The sequence below is a fragment of the Mandrillus leucophaeus genome, unplaced genomic scaffold, assembly GCF_000951045.1.
Source record: "Mandrillus leucophaeus isolate KB7577 unplaced genomic scaffold, Mleu.le_1.0 Scaffold67, whole genome shotgun sequence".
Taxonomy (NCBI): Eukaryota; Metazoa; Chordata; class Mammalia; order Primates; family Cercopithecidae; genus Mandrillus; species Mandrillus leucophaeus.
Genome location: NW_012107252.1, coordinates 5159375 through 5176785, shown reverse-complemented (window position 1 = coordinate 5176785; position 17411 = coordinate 5159375). Strand labels below are relative to the sequence as shown.

Sequence of the window (17411 nt, the reverse complement as noted above, 5' to 3'; positions counted from 1 at the left end):
CTACAGGCTTGTGCCACAATGCCTGGCTAACATTTTATTTGTTACAGAGATAGCTTCTTGCTATGTTGCTCAGGCTGGTGTTAAACTCCTGGACTCAAGCAGTCCTCCCACCTTTGGCCTCCGAAAGTGCTAGGATTACAGGTGTGAGCAACTACACTGTCTTTTAATTGTCTTGACAGCGTCTTTTGCAAAGCAGAGATTTTTTTATTTTAATGAAATCCAGCCTAATTAATTGTAGGCCAGGCATGGTGGCTCAAACCTATAATCCCAACACGTTGGTTGGCTGAGGTGGGCGGATCACCTGAGGTCAGGAGTTCGAGACCAGCCTGGCCAACCTGCCGAAACCCCTTTCCTACTAAAAACACAAAAATGAGCCGGGCATGGTGGCATGCACCTGTAGTCACAGCTACATGGGAGGCTGAGGCATGAGAATCACTTGAACACGAGAGGCGGAGGTTGCAGTGATCCGAGATCGTGCCACTGCACTCCAGCCTGGGCAACAGAGTGAGACTTGATCTCCAAAAAATAAGTAAGTAAGTAAGCACCAGTGTGAGACTTGATCTCCAAAAAATAGGTAAGTAAATAAATAAGTAAATAAATAAGTAAATAAATAAATGTGATACCCAAGGTCATCTGAGTTTTCACTTATGCTGTCCTTATAGGAGTTTTATAGTTTTGTGTTTTACATTTAGGTCTGTGACGCATTTTGAGTTTATTTTTGTGAAGGCTGTAAGGTCTTTGTTTAGATTTTTTTTTTTTTTTTTTAATGTGGGTGTCCAATTGTTCCCCTCACCATATGTTGAAAAGACTATCTTTTCTCCATTGTATTTCCTTTGTCAAAGATCAGTTGTCTGTCTGTGGGCTCTCTGTTCTGTCCCATTGGACTATTTCTGTCATCTTCTGCCAGTACCACACTTTCCCCCCTACACCTCTTACGAGCCCTTTTACCATAGTGTTTTAATTACTCTAGCTTTTGTGGTAAGTCTTGATGTCAGGTAATATCAGTACTCTGGTTTTACTCTTCAGTATTGTGTTGGCTGTTCTGGATCTTTTGCCTTTTCATTAAAACTTTAGAATCAGTTTATAAATTGACTTGTTGATACAGCAGGTCCTCATTTGTAAATGGGGAAAAAATCTATGGGCTGAGGCTGTCTTTTGGAAAACACTTTCCTGGGTTGTGAATCCTTGATTTTGTAGGTTGCTTATATTACCACAAAGGAACCTTAAACCAAGTGTGTCCTTCCTTCCTTTTCCTCATTGCAGTTGGAGGACAACAGCACACCTGAACCAAAGGAAAATGAGGAGGACGGCTGTCATCAGAATGGTCTTGCCCTCCCTGTAGTGGAAGAAGGGGAGGTTCTCTCACAGTCTCTAGAAGCAGAGCACAGGTAAGTGAGGAGGACATCACAAGGGCATGCAGTGTCTGACCCTTAAGGACCTTGAACATACTGGAGAAGATATCTCAGATAGAGTCCCACATACAGAGAGAAGTGGCCCAATCATAACTTGTTCTCTTTGTATGCCCCAGGTTGGCCTGTTGCCCATCAAACATTCTGTCACAAACCCAGCCATCTCTTCCACAATCTACTCTCCAATACTTTAATATTTTTAACTTCAGGCTGGGCACAGTGGCTTACGCCTGTAATCCCAGCACTTTGGGAGGCCAATGTGGGTAGATCACTTGAGGTTAAGAGTTCGAGACCAGCCTGGCCAACATGGCGAAACCCTGTCTCTACTAAAAATACAAAAATTAGCTGGGCATTGTAGTGTGTGCCTGTAATCCCAGCTACTAGGGAGGCTGGGACAGGAGAATGGCTCGAACCCGGGAGGTGGAGGTTGCAATGAGCTGAGATTGCACCCTGCACTCTAGCCTGGGTGACAGAGTGAGGCTCCTTCCCCCCACCAAAAAAAGCCAGATTTTGCAAGTGCTCTCTTTCTTCCTTACACTGCCTTGGTTTTGCTTCTACTGTCTCTTCTGTAGCTCTTCCTCTCTCAACTGTGAAGAGCCTCCATTTATTTACAGGCACCCAAGTAGCCACAATTAAAGCTTGTCCCACAGGGAGGAAAACAGAATTCCTTTAACATCCATTGTCCCTGGGTAGAAAAGTTTTCTGTGAAAAGAGATGGGCTGTTCACTTAGGCTTAATGATGTCATATTCTCTTTACCTGTCCTTCTGCATCCACCAGGTTATTGAAAGCAATGGGATGGCAAGAATATCCTGAAAACGATGAGAATTGCCTTCCCCTCACAGAGGATGAGCTCAAAGAGTTCCACATGAAGACAGAGCAGGTATGTTGTAAACCTTCCTAGAGACCAGTTAGTAACCAGGAGAATAAGGAGTCCAGACAGTCCTTGCCCTGAGGGAGCCCTAGTTTAATGTGAGAGAAAGATCTGGGAGGGGTGGGAAAATTACCTTAGTAGAAATGTAGCGGGGCTCCTAAATCTGCCTGGGAAATAAGGATCCCCAGTATTGGATACAAAAACCAAGTGTCAGTTATTAGCAGATTCCAGAAAATAGTATACTCTTTCATCCTCACAGCTCTAACTCCTTATCAGAACCACAAGGCTGTGTTCCAGAGTTATGGTCTGAGCTCTTGGTCTTTAAGGAAGCAGGTTCGCCTTCCTCTGCTTCCTGTTCTGCACTGTAGCTTCCTTGGTCCTCTGGCCAGAGCTAAGAAGCTAAATAGCTTGTGTCAGTTTATCCAGCAGTTGCTTGGATTCTTTCTCTGAATAAAACACTGCTAGATTCTAGGGTGAACAAGACAAATGGGGTTTCTATAAAAATCCTTGAACTTCTGGTGGCATATATTTACAGCACAAAGTACAATTGGCCAAGTTCTTAAAAGGGGCATGGCACAAGCTGGTATGAGACCTTGCCACTCTGAACTCTGTTAGAAATAAGGACTTATGGCTGGGCGCAGTGGCTCTCGCCTGTAATCTCAACAGATTGGGAGGCTGAGGCAGGCGGATCACGAGGTCAGGAGCTCGAGACCAGCCTGGCCAATATGATGAAACCCCATCTCTACTAAAAATACAAAAATTAACCAGGCTTGGTGGCGCACGCCTGTAATCCCAGCTACTTGGGAGGCTGAGGCAGAAGAATCACTTGAACCCGGGAGGCAGAGGATGCAGTGAGCCAAGATCGTGCCATTGCACTCCAGCCCGGGCGACAGAGCGAGACTCCGTCTCCAAAAAAAAAAAAGAAAGAAAAAGAACTTTCAAGCTCCATCCCAGACATACTGAATCTGAATCTGCATTTTTGAAAGATGCATAGATGACTCGTACATTAAAATTTGAAAAACACTGCTATAAGAGATCTCAGAGGGTCTCTTAGAAGCACCCCCTATCCCACATTCTACCTAGAATTGAATTGAGGCCTGGCCTTTCCCAGGGCTCATGAGTCAGTGCAGTCATTGACAATTTTTTCTTTTTTCTTTCTCTCCCATGCTAACCATAGCTGAGAAGAAATGGCTTTGGAAAGAATGGCTTCTTGCAGAGCCGCAGTTCCAGCCTGTTCTCCCCTTGGAGAAGCACTTGCAGAGCAGAGTTTGAGGACTCAGACACCGAAACCAGTAGCAGTGAAACATCAGATGACGATGCCTGGAAGTAGGCATATAAATGCTCACAGTTAAATCTGACCCAGTAAACTCTGTGTGTTTAGGGAGTATACAAAAGAAATCGTTCTTTTCCTTTTCTTATGTTGTTGAATACTTCATTCACAAGGGAAATAATCGTATCCCAAAGAGAGAGCGATTGGCTTGTTTCGCTTTTGTTGTTGTTCTTCCCTGTTATCTGCTTAATAGAGAGAAGTTTGTGTGGTGGGACAGATTTTTTAAACACACACACACACACACACCCCCCCAGTATATATGGGGTGATGCACAGGTAGGAGCTGGCAGTGCAGGGAAGAGGAGACACCGGTCTGCAGCAACAGCTTCTACTACCAGCCCTTAGGGCACTCACCCCTGTGCTCAAGCAATCATTGTCAATGACAAAGTGACTATTGAAGTTATAATTGTATTAAATTAATGCTAATAATTTGGATATTTTATTTTATTTTTGGCTGCTCGGGTAACTTTAGCCCTTAACCAAGCATACGTGGTTTTTTTGGTTGTTTTTTTTTGTTTTGTTTTGTTTTTTTTCTTTTTCCTTTTTGGGTACAGCTGTAAAATATTTGGATATAGGAAATGTTGTGTTATCTTGCAGCCTTGATATTCAGGGTGGATTGTAAAATATAAATTTTTGTGAGATTTCAAAGATTAAGATTATTTTGATAACATTATTTACAGATTTAAAAGATGTGGTTATCACAAGTCTCGAGGGGGAAACTACTGCATAAAATAACTAACTTGGAATAAATATTTTGCATCAGTTTGGATTGTCTTGTGTAAGAAGTATATTTTCTTTAAAATTAAATGAGTGGATTCTTTTTTAGGGGAAATATTTTTAGAAGTTGGGGGGAAATGTGAATTCAGACACAACTGTTCTCTTTTTAGCAGATACTTTTTTGATGCAGAAAAACCTGTGCAATAAATTACCACTAATAAAGTCAGAAACCAAGTTTTTTTTTTTTTTTTTTTTTTTTCCTGAAACTGTTTTTTAGTGCCCATGTATTTACCAGTATACATATTTTAAGGGAAGTCTATTCTGTTTTCCTACTAAATAAGAACTTAGAGCAGGGGTTGGGGGAGAGTTGGACGATGCTAGCCGGATGGCTAGTGAAGGAAGCAGGTTTTTTCATTCAACAAATACTTTCTTTTTTATTTTTATTTTTGAGACGGAATCTCTCTGTGTCGTCCAGGCTGGAGTGCAGTGGCGCCATCTCGACTCACTGCAAGCTCCGCCTCCCGGGTTCCCACCATTCCCCTGCCTCAGCCTCCCAAGTAGCTGGGACTACAGATGCCCGCCACCACGCCCAGCTAATTTTTTGTGTTTTTAGTAGAGACGGGGTTTCACCTTGTTAGCCAGGATGGTCTCGATCTCCTGACCTCGTGATCCGCCCGCCTTGGCCTCCCAAAGTGCTGGGATTACAGGCGTGAGCCACTGCGCCAGCCCATTCAACAAATACTTTCTAAGCCCCTGTTGTATGTCCCCGGCATTGTGCAAGGCTCTGAGGATGCAAGGAGTGCCCAGCCCCATAGGGGAGAGAATAGACAGTGATCTAAGAAAAGGCCAGGAGTGCAAGACCAGCCTGGCAACACAGTGACCTGTCTACAAAAAACAAAAACATTAAAATAGCCAGGTCCAGCAGGGCATGGTGGCTCACGCCTGTAATCCCATCACTTTGGGAGGCTGAAGTGGGTGGATCGCCTGAGGTCAGAAGTTCAAGACCAGCCTGGCCAACATGGCGAAACCCCATCTCTACTAAAAATACAAAAAAATTAGCCAGGCGTGGCGGCAGGTGCCTGTAATCCCAACTATTTAGGAGACTGAGGCAGGAGAATTGCTTAAACCCAGGAGGCAGAGGTTGCAGTGAGCCTGTACCGCACCATTGCACTCCAGCCTGGGCAACAGAGCAAGACTCTATCTCAAAAACAGAAACAAAATAGCCAGGTCCACCTGGTAGCACACGCTTGTAGTCCCAGCTTCTTGGGAGGCTAAGGCAGGAGGATTGCTTGATTCCAAGAGAGGTCAGGGCTACAGTGAGCCATGATGGCACCACTGCAATCCAGCCTGGATGACAGAGTGAGACCCGGTCTTTTGAGGGGGGTTGGGGGGATTGGTAGTAGTATTTCTACCAAATGCCTATCGCTGTTGCACCATTATAAAGTCAAACAGTCAAAAGTCTAACCACTGAAAATCGGGACAAACTTAGCTGTTGAAAAGTAGGTTTCGATTTGGGCTTTGCCATTTACTTGTTTTCTGAGAACATATTTCTAAAAATGTGCTCTTGGTGTCAGTTGGAATGAAGCTGAACTGAGATGACATAACCTTGAACACTGTCACTTGCTGCTGGTGGGCCATACCTCGGCTTTAGGTACTGTGTTGGGAAATGTCTTAAGTCCCTGTCTTGTTAAGAAAAGGGGTTTCTTGGCCGGGCGCGGTGGATCACGAGGTCAGGAGATGGAGACCATCCTGGACTAACATGGTGAAACCCCCTCTCTACTAAAAAATAGAAAAAAATGAGCCAGGCTTGGTGGCGGACGCCTGTAGTCTCAGCTACTGGGGAGGCTGAAGCGGGAGAATGGTGTCAACCCAGGAGGCGGAGCTTGCAGTGAGCACTGCACTGCACTCCAGCCTAGGTGACAGAGCAAGACTCCGTCTCAAAAATAAATAAATAAATAAATAAATAAAGGGGGTTTCTTAAGAAATATGTGGTCACCTCAGAGCTCCTGCATATATTTTGGGAGTGGGAGTGGAGTGAAGAATTTCACCAACAGTTCAGGGCCTTTCTGGCTTCTGGCCAATCTTGGGAGAGAAGGGGTTTCTTTGTGGACTTGACTCCCTCATCTGATAGATTCATTGTGTTCACCCACAGCTTCTTGGGCTGTGCTGATTATCTCCGTCTACAGCTGAAAAACGAGGAATCAGGGAATGCGAGTTAGGGAAAGACTGCTATCTCTGGTGTGATGTGGTTTCCAGGCAGAATGCTGGAAAGGTCAGTGTGCCTCCTTTACCATGTAGTTCTCTGGATTGCAGAGTGGTACAAACTGTTACTTACATCCACTTAGGAGTACAGCAATGAAAAAGATGATGCCTGCCTTTTAGAGGCTATTAAATGACCAATGATGGAGTGATAAGGGCCCAGCTACTCTAGGAGGCAACTGTTTTTTCCTCTATTAATAGGGAAACCAAGCTACAGTTAAGAGACTTGCCCACGTTCAGACTTGTAACGCTTTTTCAAGCCAGTGGCTCCTCCCAAATGGCCAAGGTGTCCCCACCCATTCTCCTGACCTGCCCAGCCTTGTGGTTGCTGTCCAGGGAGCTAAGGCTCTCACCAAACAAACTTGAAGATCTGGCAGACCTAACAGACCTGGCCTTTCCTCTCGGCCTCTGGCTTTCTGTCTCTTTCATCCTCCTCTGCCTTTCCCCTGCCCTTGATCCCTTCTGCAGGTCTTGACTTGTTTCAGGAAACAGGTCCCATCCCATGGACTCCCATTCTGGGGAGCCAGCGCTCCTGCCCTGTGGGACCTGTGACATGGTTTTCCGCTCCTCAGCTCTGTTAGCCACCCACACACAGCGCTTCTGCATTGGCCACCCGACCCAAGAGAAGACATTTGGAGCACAGGCCTCAGTTGCCACTGAACCCCAAGGGGCCGCGGTAAGGGCCTCCATGGCCATGGGTGGGGATTCAAAGGAGCAGGACCTTTATAATTCCTCATCCTCCTACACCCTGTCCCCAGGTTGTGCCACAAGATCTCCAGGGCCTCCCAGACCAGCAGGCCAGTAAATCTGCTCTAAAGAGGTTAACAGAGGAGGTACAGCTGCCTACCTTTCCCCAGGGCTCAAAACGTTGAGCGTCTTCCCCAAACCTGTAGATCATACTTGGGACAGATTCTGCCCACACAGAGATCGCGGATCGCTGTTACCTCCAGGTGCAGTGGCTGCGGCTATCCCTACAGGAAATGCAGCCCTGGATAACAGAGGTCCCCAGGGTGCTCGCGGAGTCCTGGACACGTTCCGAGGCGCGCCCTCAGAGTCCCATGTCCGAGGCGGTGGGAGGCCCCAGCGAGCGGCTGCGAGCGCTGCTCAGGACTCGCGCGAGGCGCGTGGCGGAGACGGAAGCGCAGAGCTGGGCCCTGCAGCAACGCGGCCAGGGTGAAGGAGATGGGGGGCGGGGACCAAGGACCTCCTCTGCCCTTACCCTTTGGCTTAAGCTTGCTCGCGCCGGTTCTGACTCGGCCCGCATTCCCTCAGAACTGAGCCGGCGCCTCCAAGGTGCGGCCTCTACGCGGGGCGGGATATCCCGCCTCTTCGGCCTGGAGCAGGAGATTCGAGAACTACGAACTGAGGCCGGTAGGACGCGGGGAGCTCTAGAGGTGTTGGGAGCCCGCATTCAGGAGCTGCAGGCGGAGCCAGGGTGAGACCCCGACGAAGCGGAACCCCGGAACATGCGGCTCCGGGGTGGGAGGGGCCGGCGGGCTGGCTGGAGCTCCGGACCCCTGATGCGTTACCTTCTCCCTGCGTGTCGCCTGCCACCCCAGGAACCCGCTGAGCTCCGGTCGAGAAGCAAAACTCTATTCTCCAGTGCTAAAGGCCAACCCGGGAACTCTGGCTGCCGAAATCGGGTGAGGGCCGGGGTCTGGAGATGGGCATGGGACGAAGCGCTGAGCAGTTCTGGAAAGATGGCCTTCCTGTTCCCCATTCCCTAGGGCCCTGCGGGAGGCCTACATTCGAGACGGAGGCCGGGACCCCGGTGTGCTGGGCCAGATATGGCAGTTGCAGGTGGAGGCGTCTGCACTGGAGCTGCAGCGGTCGCAGACCCGCAGAGGTGAACAGGAGGGCCTCTCGGCAGCGGTGGTCAGTCCTGGGAGGAGAAAAGAACTCGAGGGAGGGTCTGTGGCTGTGGATAGGATGTGAGCTGACAAGTCCAGCCTTATCCGAAGAGCCTTAGCGCTGGAGAGCTGCTTGCAGCTGGACCCGGCCAGTCACCAGAGGTCAAAGGTGACAGGTCACACTTGTTCATTGCAGGAAGGGCAGGTGCCACCTCAGGGGAGCTTCCAGTAGTGGAGGCTGAAAACCGGCGCCTGGAGGCAGAAATCTTGGCCTTGCAAATGCAGCGGAGTCAGGCAGCCTTGGGTCAGTGAGCACCCCAACCCTATCCCATCCCACCTCTCCCCAGCAGGCCTGGCTCAGGCAGCCAGTGCATGGGGAATAAGTCCCGTGTTTATGACTCCCCTAGTCTGCACGTGTGTGTCCCTGTATCCTCAGGGCTCCGCCAACCCATTTGTGGGTATCTCAGCTAATTACCTGCTTTGTCCAACTTAGGGGCACCCTAACTCTTCTTCTGCTCCTAGGGCCCCGGGATCTGCGACTCCTGTGGGGTGCCAGCCTACAACCGAAGGGGAGGAGAGATCCCCCACTCCTTTCACCGCCAGTGGCACCACCACTGCCACCACTTCCAGGCTTCACGGAGGTTCGGTTCCTGGGTGGGGGAAAGGCTGTGAAGACACTGGGTGGAAGGGGGAATAGGTTGCGGGCAGCTCTGCTCTGAGCAGTTGGGGGAACTTGGGCAGCTAAAAGGCCTTCCGGAGGAGTCAACTATCTTCCCCACAGCCACAGCTTCCTGGAACAATGACCAGAAACCTGGGCCTGGACCCACACTTCCTCCTACCCACATCGGACGTGCTGGGCCCTGCACCCTACGATCCTGGGTGAGGCCCATGCCACTTTTCACATCCTCTGTGACTTGGCCAGCACTGCTGGTTAAGGGAGCCCACTAGGGCCAGATAGGGTTAGGAACCTGCCTGAGAGGAGAGAGGTTGAAAGGAGTTGGGTGTTTCTGTGCTAAGACTTGTATTCCCCAGGGCTGGCCTGGTCATTTTCTATGATTTCCTGCGGGGCCTTGAGGCTTCCTGGATTTGGGTGCAACTAAGGACTGGCTTGGCACGCGATGGACAGGATACAGGAGGGACCACAGCATTGCCCCCAGCCATTTGCCTGCCCCCACCTCCTGCTCCCGGGCCCATGGGCAACTGTGCTATCCTTGCCAGCAGGCAGCCTGTGCCCAGGTCAGTAGGTGGGGATCATGACTCTGGTACTCTGCCACAATTAAGGCTTATCCATCATTCTGCTAAGTTTTCTCATCTGTATACAGAGGCCACTGGCTCTAAAGGGCTAAGTCCTAGGAAGGGACTGCAGCTCTGGCTTCCGACACTGCTTTTTGGTTATTCTACAGACTGCCACCCTCACCATCAGTATCTTTGGTCTGTGAGCTGCAGGTCTGGCAGGGCCTGGCATGGGCTAGGGCACCACAGCCAAAGGCTTGGGTCTCACTTGGGCTATTTGACCAAGATCAGCGGGTGCTAAGCGGCCGCTGGCGCCTCCCACTTCGGGCCCTTCCTCTGGACCCCAGCCTTAGCCTCAGGCAGCTGAATGGGATTCCTCAGGTGAGTGTGGTGGGTGGGGATTGGGCATACAGCAAGGTACAAGTGCAGTACCATTTCATCTCTCCTCAGGCAGGTCAGGCTGAGCTCTTTCTGCGGCTGGTGAATGCAAGAGATGCAGCTGTCCAGACACTGGCAGAGATCAATCCAGCAAGTGCCCATGAGTACCAGTACCCACCTCCGGTGAGGGCCCAGCTGCAGCTAGGGACACCACAGCTACCCATACCAGTGTGTCTAATAGCCAGCCTTTATTGACCACTGTATGCCAGTCATTACCAATGCTTTTCTGTTTGATCCTCACATCTCTATGAAGTCCTACTATGTAACAGATAAGGAAATCAAAGCAGGACCAGGTTAACTTGGTTCACAGTAAGTTGAGACTCTAAGGAAGCCTAACTCCACAATCTGTGTGCTTAACCTTTACATTTTTGCTCAAAACCTGCCTTCTCACTGTTCCACAGGTTTTGTCAAGCACATCTTCACCGGAAGCCAACTTCCTCACCCTCACATCTGGCTTTGCTGATCCCCCACCTCGTACAGAAGAGCCCCTCAGTGGAGTCAAGGATAGAGATGAGGGTTTGGGCCCTCACCACAGTTCTGACTTGCCCCCAGTGAGTTTCTGAACCCAAGTGAATGTGGGGATGAGCATCAGAACATGCACAGGACTGGGGCCTATTTCCAGACCTACAGCTTTTACTACTCCATGTTCTGACATTGGGCCTAGAAGCAACTAGCAGTTGAGTACAGAATACGAGCTCCAGTTTTACCACCTCCCATAAGTCCTTAACTTTTCTGTACCTCTTCTGTTTTTATAAAACAGGCTAAGGATTAAATGAGTTTGTCAGGTATTTATGATATTGTCTGGCACTTACAAAGTTCTCCGAAAGGTGACTAGGGGGCATTCTTTAATTCCAACTAAAGGAACTTTAAATTCCCACTAGTTTCCACTGGTTTTTTAAGTAAAGCCAGTTTTATTGCCAAACTTAAATCTGTTTCCTCAGTATTTCTGCCAGGAAACCTTTCAGGTTGTCAAGGTACCAACAAACAGGAAGCTCCTGAGGCTTTATGTACTTCGATTCCGGGATAGGACCCCAGCCCAAGGCTGTTCCCCCACCCAGAGGTCACATGTGAGATCCTAGCTTAGATACTGTGCCTAGCCCTAGACCCCAGTGCCAACCAGAGGAGGTCAAGTGCCTGGGATTAAACTACATCATGACTGTTCTGACCAAGAAAGGGGGGAAAAAGTCTCAGGACCTGGTACACTGCAAGGGCATCATCAGCGAGAAACTCCACACCCAGGATAAGCCAGAGATCCTGCAACCATGAGTTATTGTGACCAGCCCAGAAAAACTTAGTCTGAAAAATGGGCTTGAATTTAGGGGTCAGCCATAGCTCCCTCTGCCTCCAGTGCAACAAAGCAGCCCTATGGATGTCACGACTACTAAATTTTAGTGGTGATGCAGAGCAGGCACTGTTTGGAATTCAGATCCTGATACTTAAACTAAGGGTCAGGTCAGAGGCAGCTCAGTCTCAAGTGAGCCCTGAACTCTAGATACCAGTGAGAGCCCAACGGGTATAACATTAATACTAGTGCCCTCACCACCAGCATCCTTGGACTGGTGGGCTCGTTCCTGCCTTTGAAACCCTCTATCACACAGAAATGCTCCAGTCAGGTGAGGTGGCTCACGCCTGTAATCCCAACACTTCGGGAGGCCGAAGTGGGCAGATCACTTTAGGTCAGGAGTTCGAGTCCAGCCTGGCCAACATGGTGAAACCTTGTCTCCACCAAAAATACAAACATTAGCCAGGTGTGGTGCCACACGCCTGTAGTGCTGGCTACTTGGGAGCCTCCTGAGGCAGGAGAATCTCTTGAACCCAGGAGACAGAGGTTACAGTGAGCCGAGATCGCATCATTGCACTCCAGCCTGGGCGACAAGAGCGAGATTCCATCTCAAAAATACACAGCCTAAGATCCCACTGTAAGATCTTTAAACATAATTCCAAACAAGGAGATTTTTAGCATCTTTATTTGAGAAGTCAATTCAGTTGATGGGTAACAATTCCAAGTGTTGATATATCTCAACCTTTCTATACAGAAAATAACAAAACTCAACCAGCCAGCCTCCCCACATATGCTTCCAACCACATCTGGAGTATCCACCATCAGTCCCTTGGCTACCTTCAAACCAGAGCTCAGATGCAGACCGTTTTCCTTAGGAATCATTCCCCTGACCCAGGTGTTCTTCAGAGTTCTTTTTCCAGGACAGGATTATAGCCCCAGTTGAAGACTAGGTTGATATAGGACAAGTACCATTCTAGGCCTGGCTCACAGCCGAAGTCCATAATCCATTTTCAGCACCGAAGAGCAAGATCTTCACCAAGTCTTGTTTTTGTAGCCCCATCCAGGGACAGCACCACTAAAGGTTTTGCAAGACAGCTGGATTCAGTGAAGTATTTGAAAACAGAATATAGCACCATTGGAAAACAAAGGCCTACAGCCACACTTGATCACCTCCACGTTAGACAGATAAGAATTAGGATCAGGAACACAGATCAGTACAGAAGGCCAGAACAAAACCTTTGGCTACTATGTAAAACCAGGAGTGTTCCAAGGCAGATTCAGCCAATAATTAAGAAAAAAAACCATCAAAGCCTCAACCTTTGCTTACAATCTTTATTGAAGTTATACAAAAAGAATCCTCCAAAAGTGAAAAAATACATTATATACAAAAACACTTTCCCTTGGGAGGGGGGCTGTGCCGCCTCTTAACATGCAGTGCTTTCAACTGTAGCTCCAGCCTCCACTGTCGCCTCCACTGCCGCCCGGCTTTCAGCCCGATTCTCAGCCTGGAAGACAAACAGAGCCTGGGCATGAGTGAGCCTAATTTAAGCCGTTCTGTCTTACGTAACTGAGGCCTCAGTGAGAGGAAGCATATACAAGTCACCCAAACTCTGCTTTGCTCCCTATATTAAAAGGGCAGTATTTCTTGAATGCTCTGTGATAATGGGGTTGACAGAGCCAATAATCATATTACATGGAATGGTTTTGCCAATCAAGTGCCTTCTCCTATGTTCATTGAAGGACCTATGATATACAGGTTCCTTTTGTCAGTGAGTCATCCTACACTCCCATAACCAAACTGTTTTCCTGCACAAGTACCGTTTCCTGTGAGGAATGCACTCAACAGTTGTTAACAGGCTCAAGGTGGGGAGCATGCACTTGGGAGGACTGATTTCCCCAGGTCCTGAGAACAACGAATGAGGCAAGAAGCTAAGCCCTGCTTAACTGCCCACCTCCTCCTCCATGTTTTCCGAAACTTCATTTCCACTGGGGACAGCATCCCCACTGCCTCCGTTCACCTCCGGCTCTGGTTTGGCTTTCTTTGCATCATCTTTCCGGGGACTCTCTTCCTCTGGTTTCCTCTAAAGATATAATTGTGAAGGCTTCACAAATGTGCTTAATGTTTTTAAAAACACAACTGCAAAACATTTCCTTAACCCTTGTGGTGCAAAGATCCTGAACACCACGATTCATAGCTCTGAGGGTCTCTCTCCCTAGCCATGGGCAGATGCCAAATTGTACTCTCAGAATAAATTAATCTGTCCCACCATACCACTTCAGGCCCCTCTACCGGAAGCACAAGGAGACAGGGTTGGGGTGGGATGTGAATGGTAATCACTGTACGGGTTTGAATTCCTGTGTTTGAGTCAGGAAACACAACAGGAATTCAGAGTTCCCTGGCCGAGGGCAGTGGCTCACGCTTGTAATCCCAGCACTTTGGGAGGTCGAGGCGGGCAGATCACGAGGTCAGGAGTTCAAGACCAGCCTGGCCAATATGGTGAAACCCTGTCTCTACTAAAAATACAAAAATTAGCCAGGTGTGGTGGCACGCACCTGTAATCCCAGCTATTTGGGAGGCTGAGACAGGACAATCGCTTGAACCCAGGAGGCAGAGGTCGCAGTGAGCCGAGACCACGCCACTGCACTCCAGCCTGGGTGACAGAGCGAGACTCCCATCTCAAAAAAAATGAGTTCCCCTATCCACCAAAATAAAAGAGCCACCAGTACTGTAGGCAAAAGGCAGACTCAGGAATTAAGTACCAACAGGCCTGCTGCTGAATGACTACTGTCAAAGAAAACCTGCCACCTGCCAGCTGCTAATCCAATCCTCCTCTGCAGCTTTCATGGTAATTCTATGGGCTTTAAAAGGCCAGGAGTGTTTGCAAAAAGAGGTGTGCAAATAAAAACTGTCTCCACAGGTGGGAGCATTTTGGGAGGCCGAGGCGGGCAGATCACGAGGTCAGAAGTTTGAAAACAGCCTGACCAATATGGTGAAACTCCGTCTCTACTAAAAATATAAAATTACCCAGGCATGGTGGCACGCGCCTGTAATCCCAGCTACTCTGGAGGCTGAGGCAGAAGAATCGCTTGAACCTGGGAGGCAGAGTTTGCAGTGAGCCAAAACGGTGCCACTGCACTCCAGCCTAGGTGACAGAGCAAGACTCCGTCTCAAAACAAACAACAACAACAACAAAAACTGTCTCCACTCACAAATCCTTACCCCCTTTGGAAAATGAGTGTCTTATATGCGCCAACTATATAGGGAGAGGTTTATAGGAAAGGTATTAAAAATGGAATCTGAGGAAAAGGTAGGAAAGAACCACCACATGTAGACTTACCTTCTTTCTGACAAGGTGGGAAATATCAGTCACACAGTTTGATGAGGAAGCACCATCTGTTGGCTTTCTACCGGCAATCTGGCAAAATAAGCCTTTATTAGCAATTGTACAAGCTATATGAGATCAATGCTGAGGCTTATATGATTTTTTAGTCTTTTTGAGACAAGGTCTCACTATGTTGCCCAGGCTAGTGTTGAATTCCAAACCTCAAGCAATCCTCCTGCCTCGGCCTCCCAAAGTGCTGGGATTACAGGCGTGAGCCACCACACCAAGCCAACACTGAGACTTAATATAAGTGACCAAAAAAACCACCTGAATACGCACCATGGAGACTGAAGAGCCTCCTCCACTAGGAGTGAAACCTGAAGTAGAGCTCTCCACCTGCAAGAAATGGCAAACCCAAATTGGTTTCAGGATAGAACCCAGGCCACCCGCAGCCTTGTAACAGGTACCCATCACCATCCAAACAACTAAGACCTGAAATACTAGTGGCCTCCATATAGCATCAAGATCTTCTACCCCTGGCCCATCTATCCCTGTCTAGTGGCCACCCAGAGCATAGTCGCAGAGTGTACCTGATAATCTTCCATGTCCTACCTGCAGGGTAAAAAGCTCTGGGACATTCTAACACAGCCAAAAACAGAACCAGGCAATTTGTGGTCAATGCCTCTCAATGCCTCACTAATTTATGCAAATGAGTTCTTAGAAATGGAAATAGCAACTTACATTTGTTAAGAAATGTCTATTTTTCCAGTACTGTCAGAAGTGTATTTTACACATATGTACTACAGGTTGGGCAGCCCATTCCTTAATCTGACTGACACTCAAAGGAAATGCTCTCTGGAGCATTTCAGATTCTGGATTAAGGGTATCCAACTGTTGAGTATGATGCAAATACTCCAAAATCCAAAAGCATCTGAAATGCAAAACACTTCTGGTCTCAAGCATTCAGGTAAGAATCTCAACCTGTATTATCCCCCAACTTACAAATGGGTCAACTGAGGGAGAGAAATGCCCATGGCCATTTTAAGTATGGAATTAAAACCCAGATAGTCTGGGGCTCCAGGGTATTTCCTCTTAACCAATGCATTATTCGATAGGAATAATTAGATGAGCCCACCAACTCCCTGGAAACCAAGTCATGATGAAAAGTTCCTGGCAAATGAAACATTAACATAAATGGTACCAAACATGCTATTATCAAAATGTTAACAGAACCAACCAGAGTAGCTTTCAGAGCCAGTTCAGCTACATTCCCACTATGCTGAGACTCCTTTGCATCTTCTATCTTCTCTCTAATTTCGGGTAGCAGTTCCTTTAGTTCCTCAATTTCTTTCTTGTATTCAGCAGACAATCCTTCAGCCTCCTTCACATGCTCATTTAGTACAGCTAAAAAGAATAAAATGATTAGTAATGGCGCAAAAAAGAACTGTTATTTTCCCTTAACTGCTGGATCCAACATCACCATGAAGCAGCTGGTCTTCACTCACCCATTCTCTTCTCAATAACTTCAATAGATTTGCTGAACTGTGCCACTGCCTCATCATACTGAGAGTTGTACCCATAAGCCAAGCCCAGCTGGTAGTGGGTCTCTGCAAGGAGACGGTCGTGGGCTTCTAGGTACTGTTCCTGCAGGTTTAGGCAGGACTGGAACTCCTCCACAGCTTGCACATAGTTTTCTAACAAAGAGAAAAAGAAAAACAAGTAAATGGACAGCATTTAACATAAAATACTTCCAGAATTCAGACCCATCCTACGGGAATGCGTCCATACTTAACATTTCATTTTTGTTTATAGTTATTTCCAGGACCCATGGCTATAAAGAATGTCAAAATGACTTTTAAAAACCTACTGAGGCTGGGCGTGTAATCCCAGCACTTTGGGAGGTCGAGGCAGGCAGATCACAAGGTCAGGAGTTCAAGACCAGCCTGGCCAATATGGTGAAACCCCATCTCTACTAAAAATACAAAAATTAGCTGGGTGTGGTGGTGGCTGCCTGTAATCTCAGCTACTCGGGAGACCGAGGCAGGAGAATTGCTTGAACCTGGGAGGCTGAGGTTGCAGTGAGAAGAGATTATGCCACTGCACTCCAGCCTGGGCGACAGAGCAAAACCCCATCTCAAAAAAAAGAAAAAAACCTACTGAAAGACTTTCTATGAGTGCCACTCAAAGAGACTGTTCATTGTTCCAGGGTCTACAGGGAACCCAAACCTGTCTTTTTAAAGATCAAGTTGGGTTCTAGAGAATCTATTAGAGGAAGAACGAGGGAGCTGAAGAGGGTAGGAGAGTATAAAATGGAAAATGCATTACCAGATTCAACACTAACTTCTCCGAGTTTAAGATGTGCCTGGGCAGCATAAAGCTGGGCTTCTTTTGTTTCTTGCCTAAAAGAAGGAAAGTTGATCAAAAACCTTAACAGTATCTGTCTAACCCTAACTGGTTTCTATTTAACTACCAAGCTCTCAACCCAAGCCTAGAAGCACCAAGAGTTTTACCTTTTAAAAATGATCTTTGCTAAATCCAGCATATCCCAGGCAAGCTCTAGGTTCCCAATCTCTTCCTCTTCATTTTCTTGAAGAGACTAAACAAAAAAAAAAAAAAAAAGGATAGGCATCTTTTCAGAATACAAATCTAAATGTACAACTTAGCGTAGCTTTAAAAAAGTTGATATACGATTCAAAATT

At 47.7% G+C, this 17411-nt stretch overlaps 3 protein-coding genes across 6 annotated transcripts in view; 2 read left to right on the top strand and 1 right to left on the bottom strand.

The window, feature by feature from the left end:
- Positions 1 to 4553, top strand: part of GPBP1L1 (GC-rich promoter binding protein 1-like 1) — a 60017-nt gene extending 55464 nt beyond the window's left edge. The window contains exons 10-12 of the mRNA XM_012001902.1: positions 1264 to 1388; positions 2188 to 2290; positions 3459 to 4553. Coding sequence (XP_011857292.1) covers positions 1264 to 1388; positions 2188 to 2290; positions 3459 to 3611 — 381 coding nt within the window. The 3' untranslated portion in view covers positions 3612 to 4553. The remainder of the gene's footprint in view (positions 1 to 1263; positions 1389 to 2187; positions 2291 to 3458) is intronic.
- Positions 4554 to 7088: 2535 nt separating this feature from the next.
- CCDC17 (coiled-coil domain containing 17) lies at positions 7089 to 10895 on the top strand. Of its 2 annotated transcripts, none has more exons than XM_012001901.1 (13): positions 7089 to 7262; positions 7345 to 7419; positions 7564 to 7759; positions 7859 to 8021; positions 8146 to 8229; positions 8314 to 8432; positions 8633 to 8740; positions 8959 to 9077; positions 9218 to 9315; positions 9469 to 9672; positions 9840 to 10050; positions 10120 to 10230; positions 10509 to 10895. In XM_012001901.1, exons 1-13 carry the CDS (start codon positions 7089 to 7091, stop codon positions 10668 to 10670), a joined length of 1824 nt encoding a protein of 607 aa, XP_011857291.1. In that variant the 3' UTR covers positions 10671 to 10895. The 2 variants fall into 2 exon arrangements, with proteins under 2 accessions (XP_011857291.1, XP_011857289.1); XM_012001899.1 differs by having other exon boundaries at positions 7537 to 7759.
- Positions 10896 to 12057: 1162 nt separating this feature from the next.
- The window catches only part of NASP (nuclear autoantigenic sperm protein (histone-binding)), a 46487-nt gene continuing 41133 nt past the window's right edge, over positions 12058 to 17411 (bottom strand). For all 3 annotated transcript variants that reach the window (XM_012001896.1, XM_012001898.1, XM_012001897.1), the window contains 8 exons: positions 17223 to 17308; positions 17038 to 17111; positions 16218 to 16406; positions 15950 to 16116; positions 15052 to 15108; positions 14728 to 14805; positions 13342 to 13470; positions 12058 to 12894 (listed from right to left, as the gene is read on the bottom strand). In XM_012001896.1, coding sequence (XP_011857286.1) covers positions 12814 to 12894; positions 13342 to 13470; positions 14728 to 14805; positions 15052 to 15108; positions 15950 to 16116; positions 16218 to 16406; positions 17038 to 17111; positions 17223 to 17308 — 861 coding nt within the window. In that variant the 3' untranslated portion in view covers positions 12058 to 12813. The remainder of the gene's footprint in view (positions 12895 to 13341; positions 13471 to 14727; positions 14806 to 15051; positions 15109 to 15949; positions 16117 to 16217; positions 16407 to 17037; positions 17112 to 17222; positions 17309 to 17411) is intronic.

What these genes read in the sequence shown, in the direction of transcription:
- CCDC17 (XM_012001899.1), top strand. Translation starts at nt 7,089, where the DNA reads ATGGACTCCCATTCTGGGGAGCCAGCGCTCCTGCCCTGTGGGACCTGT. An exon ending in CTGAACCCCAAGGGGCCGCG is followed by an intron (nt 7,263 to 7,344) that starts GTAAGGGCCTCC and finishes CCCTGTCCCCAG; the next exon opens with GTTGTGCCACAAGATCTCCA. An exon ending in AGCAGGCAGCCTGTGCCCAG is followed by an intron (nt 9,673 to 9,839) that starts GTCAGTAGGTGG and finishes GTTATTCTACAG; the next exon opens with ACTGCCACCCTCACCATCAG.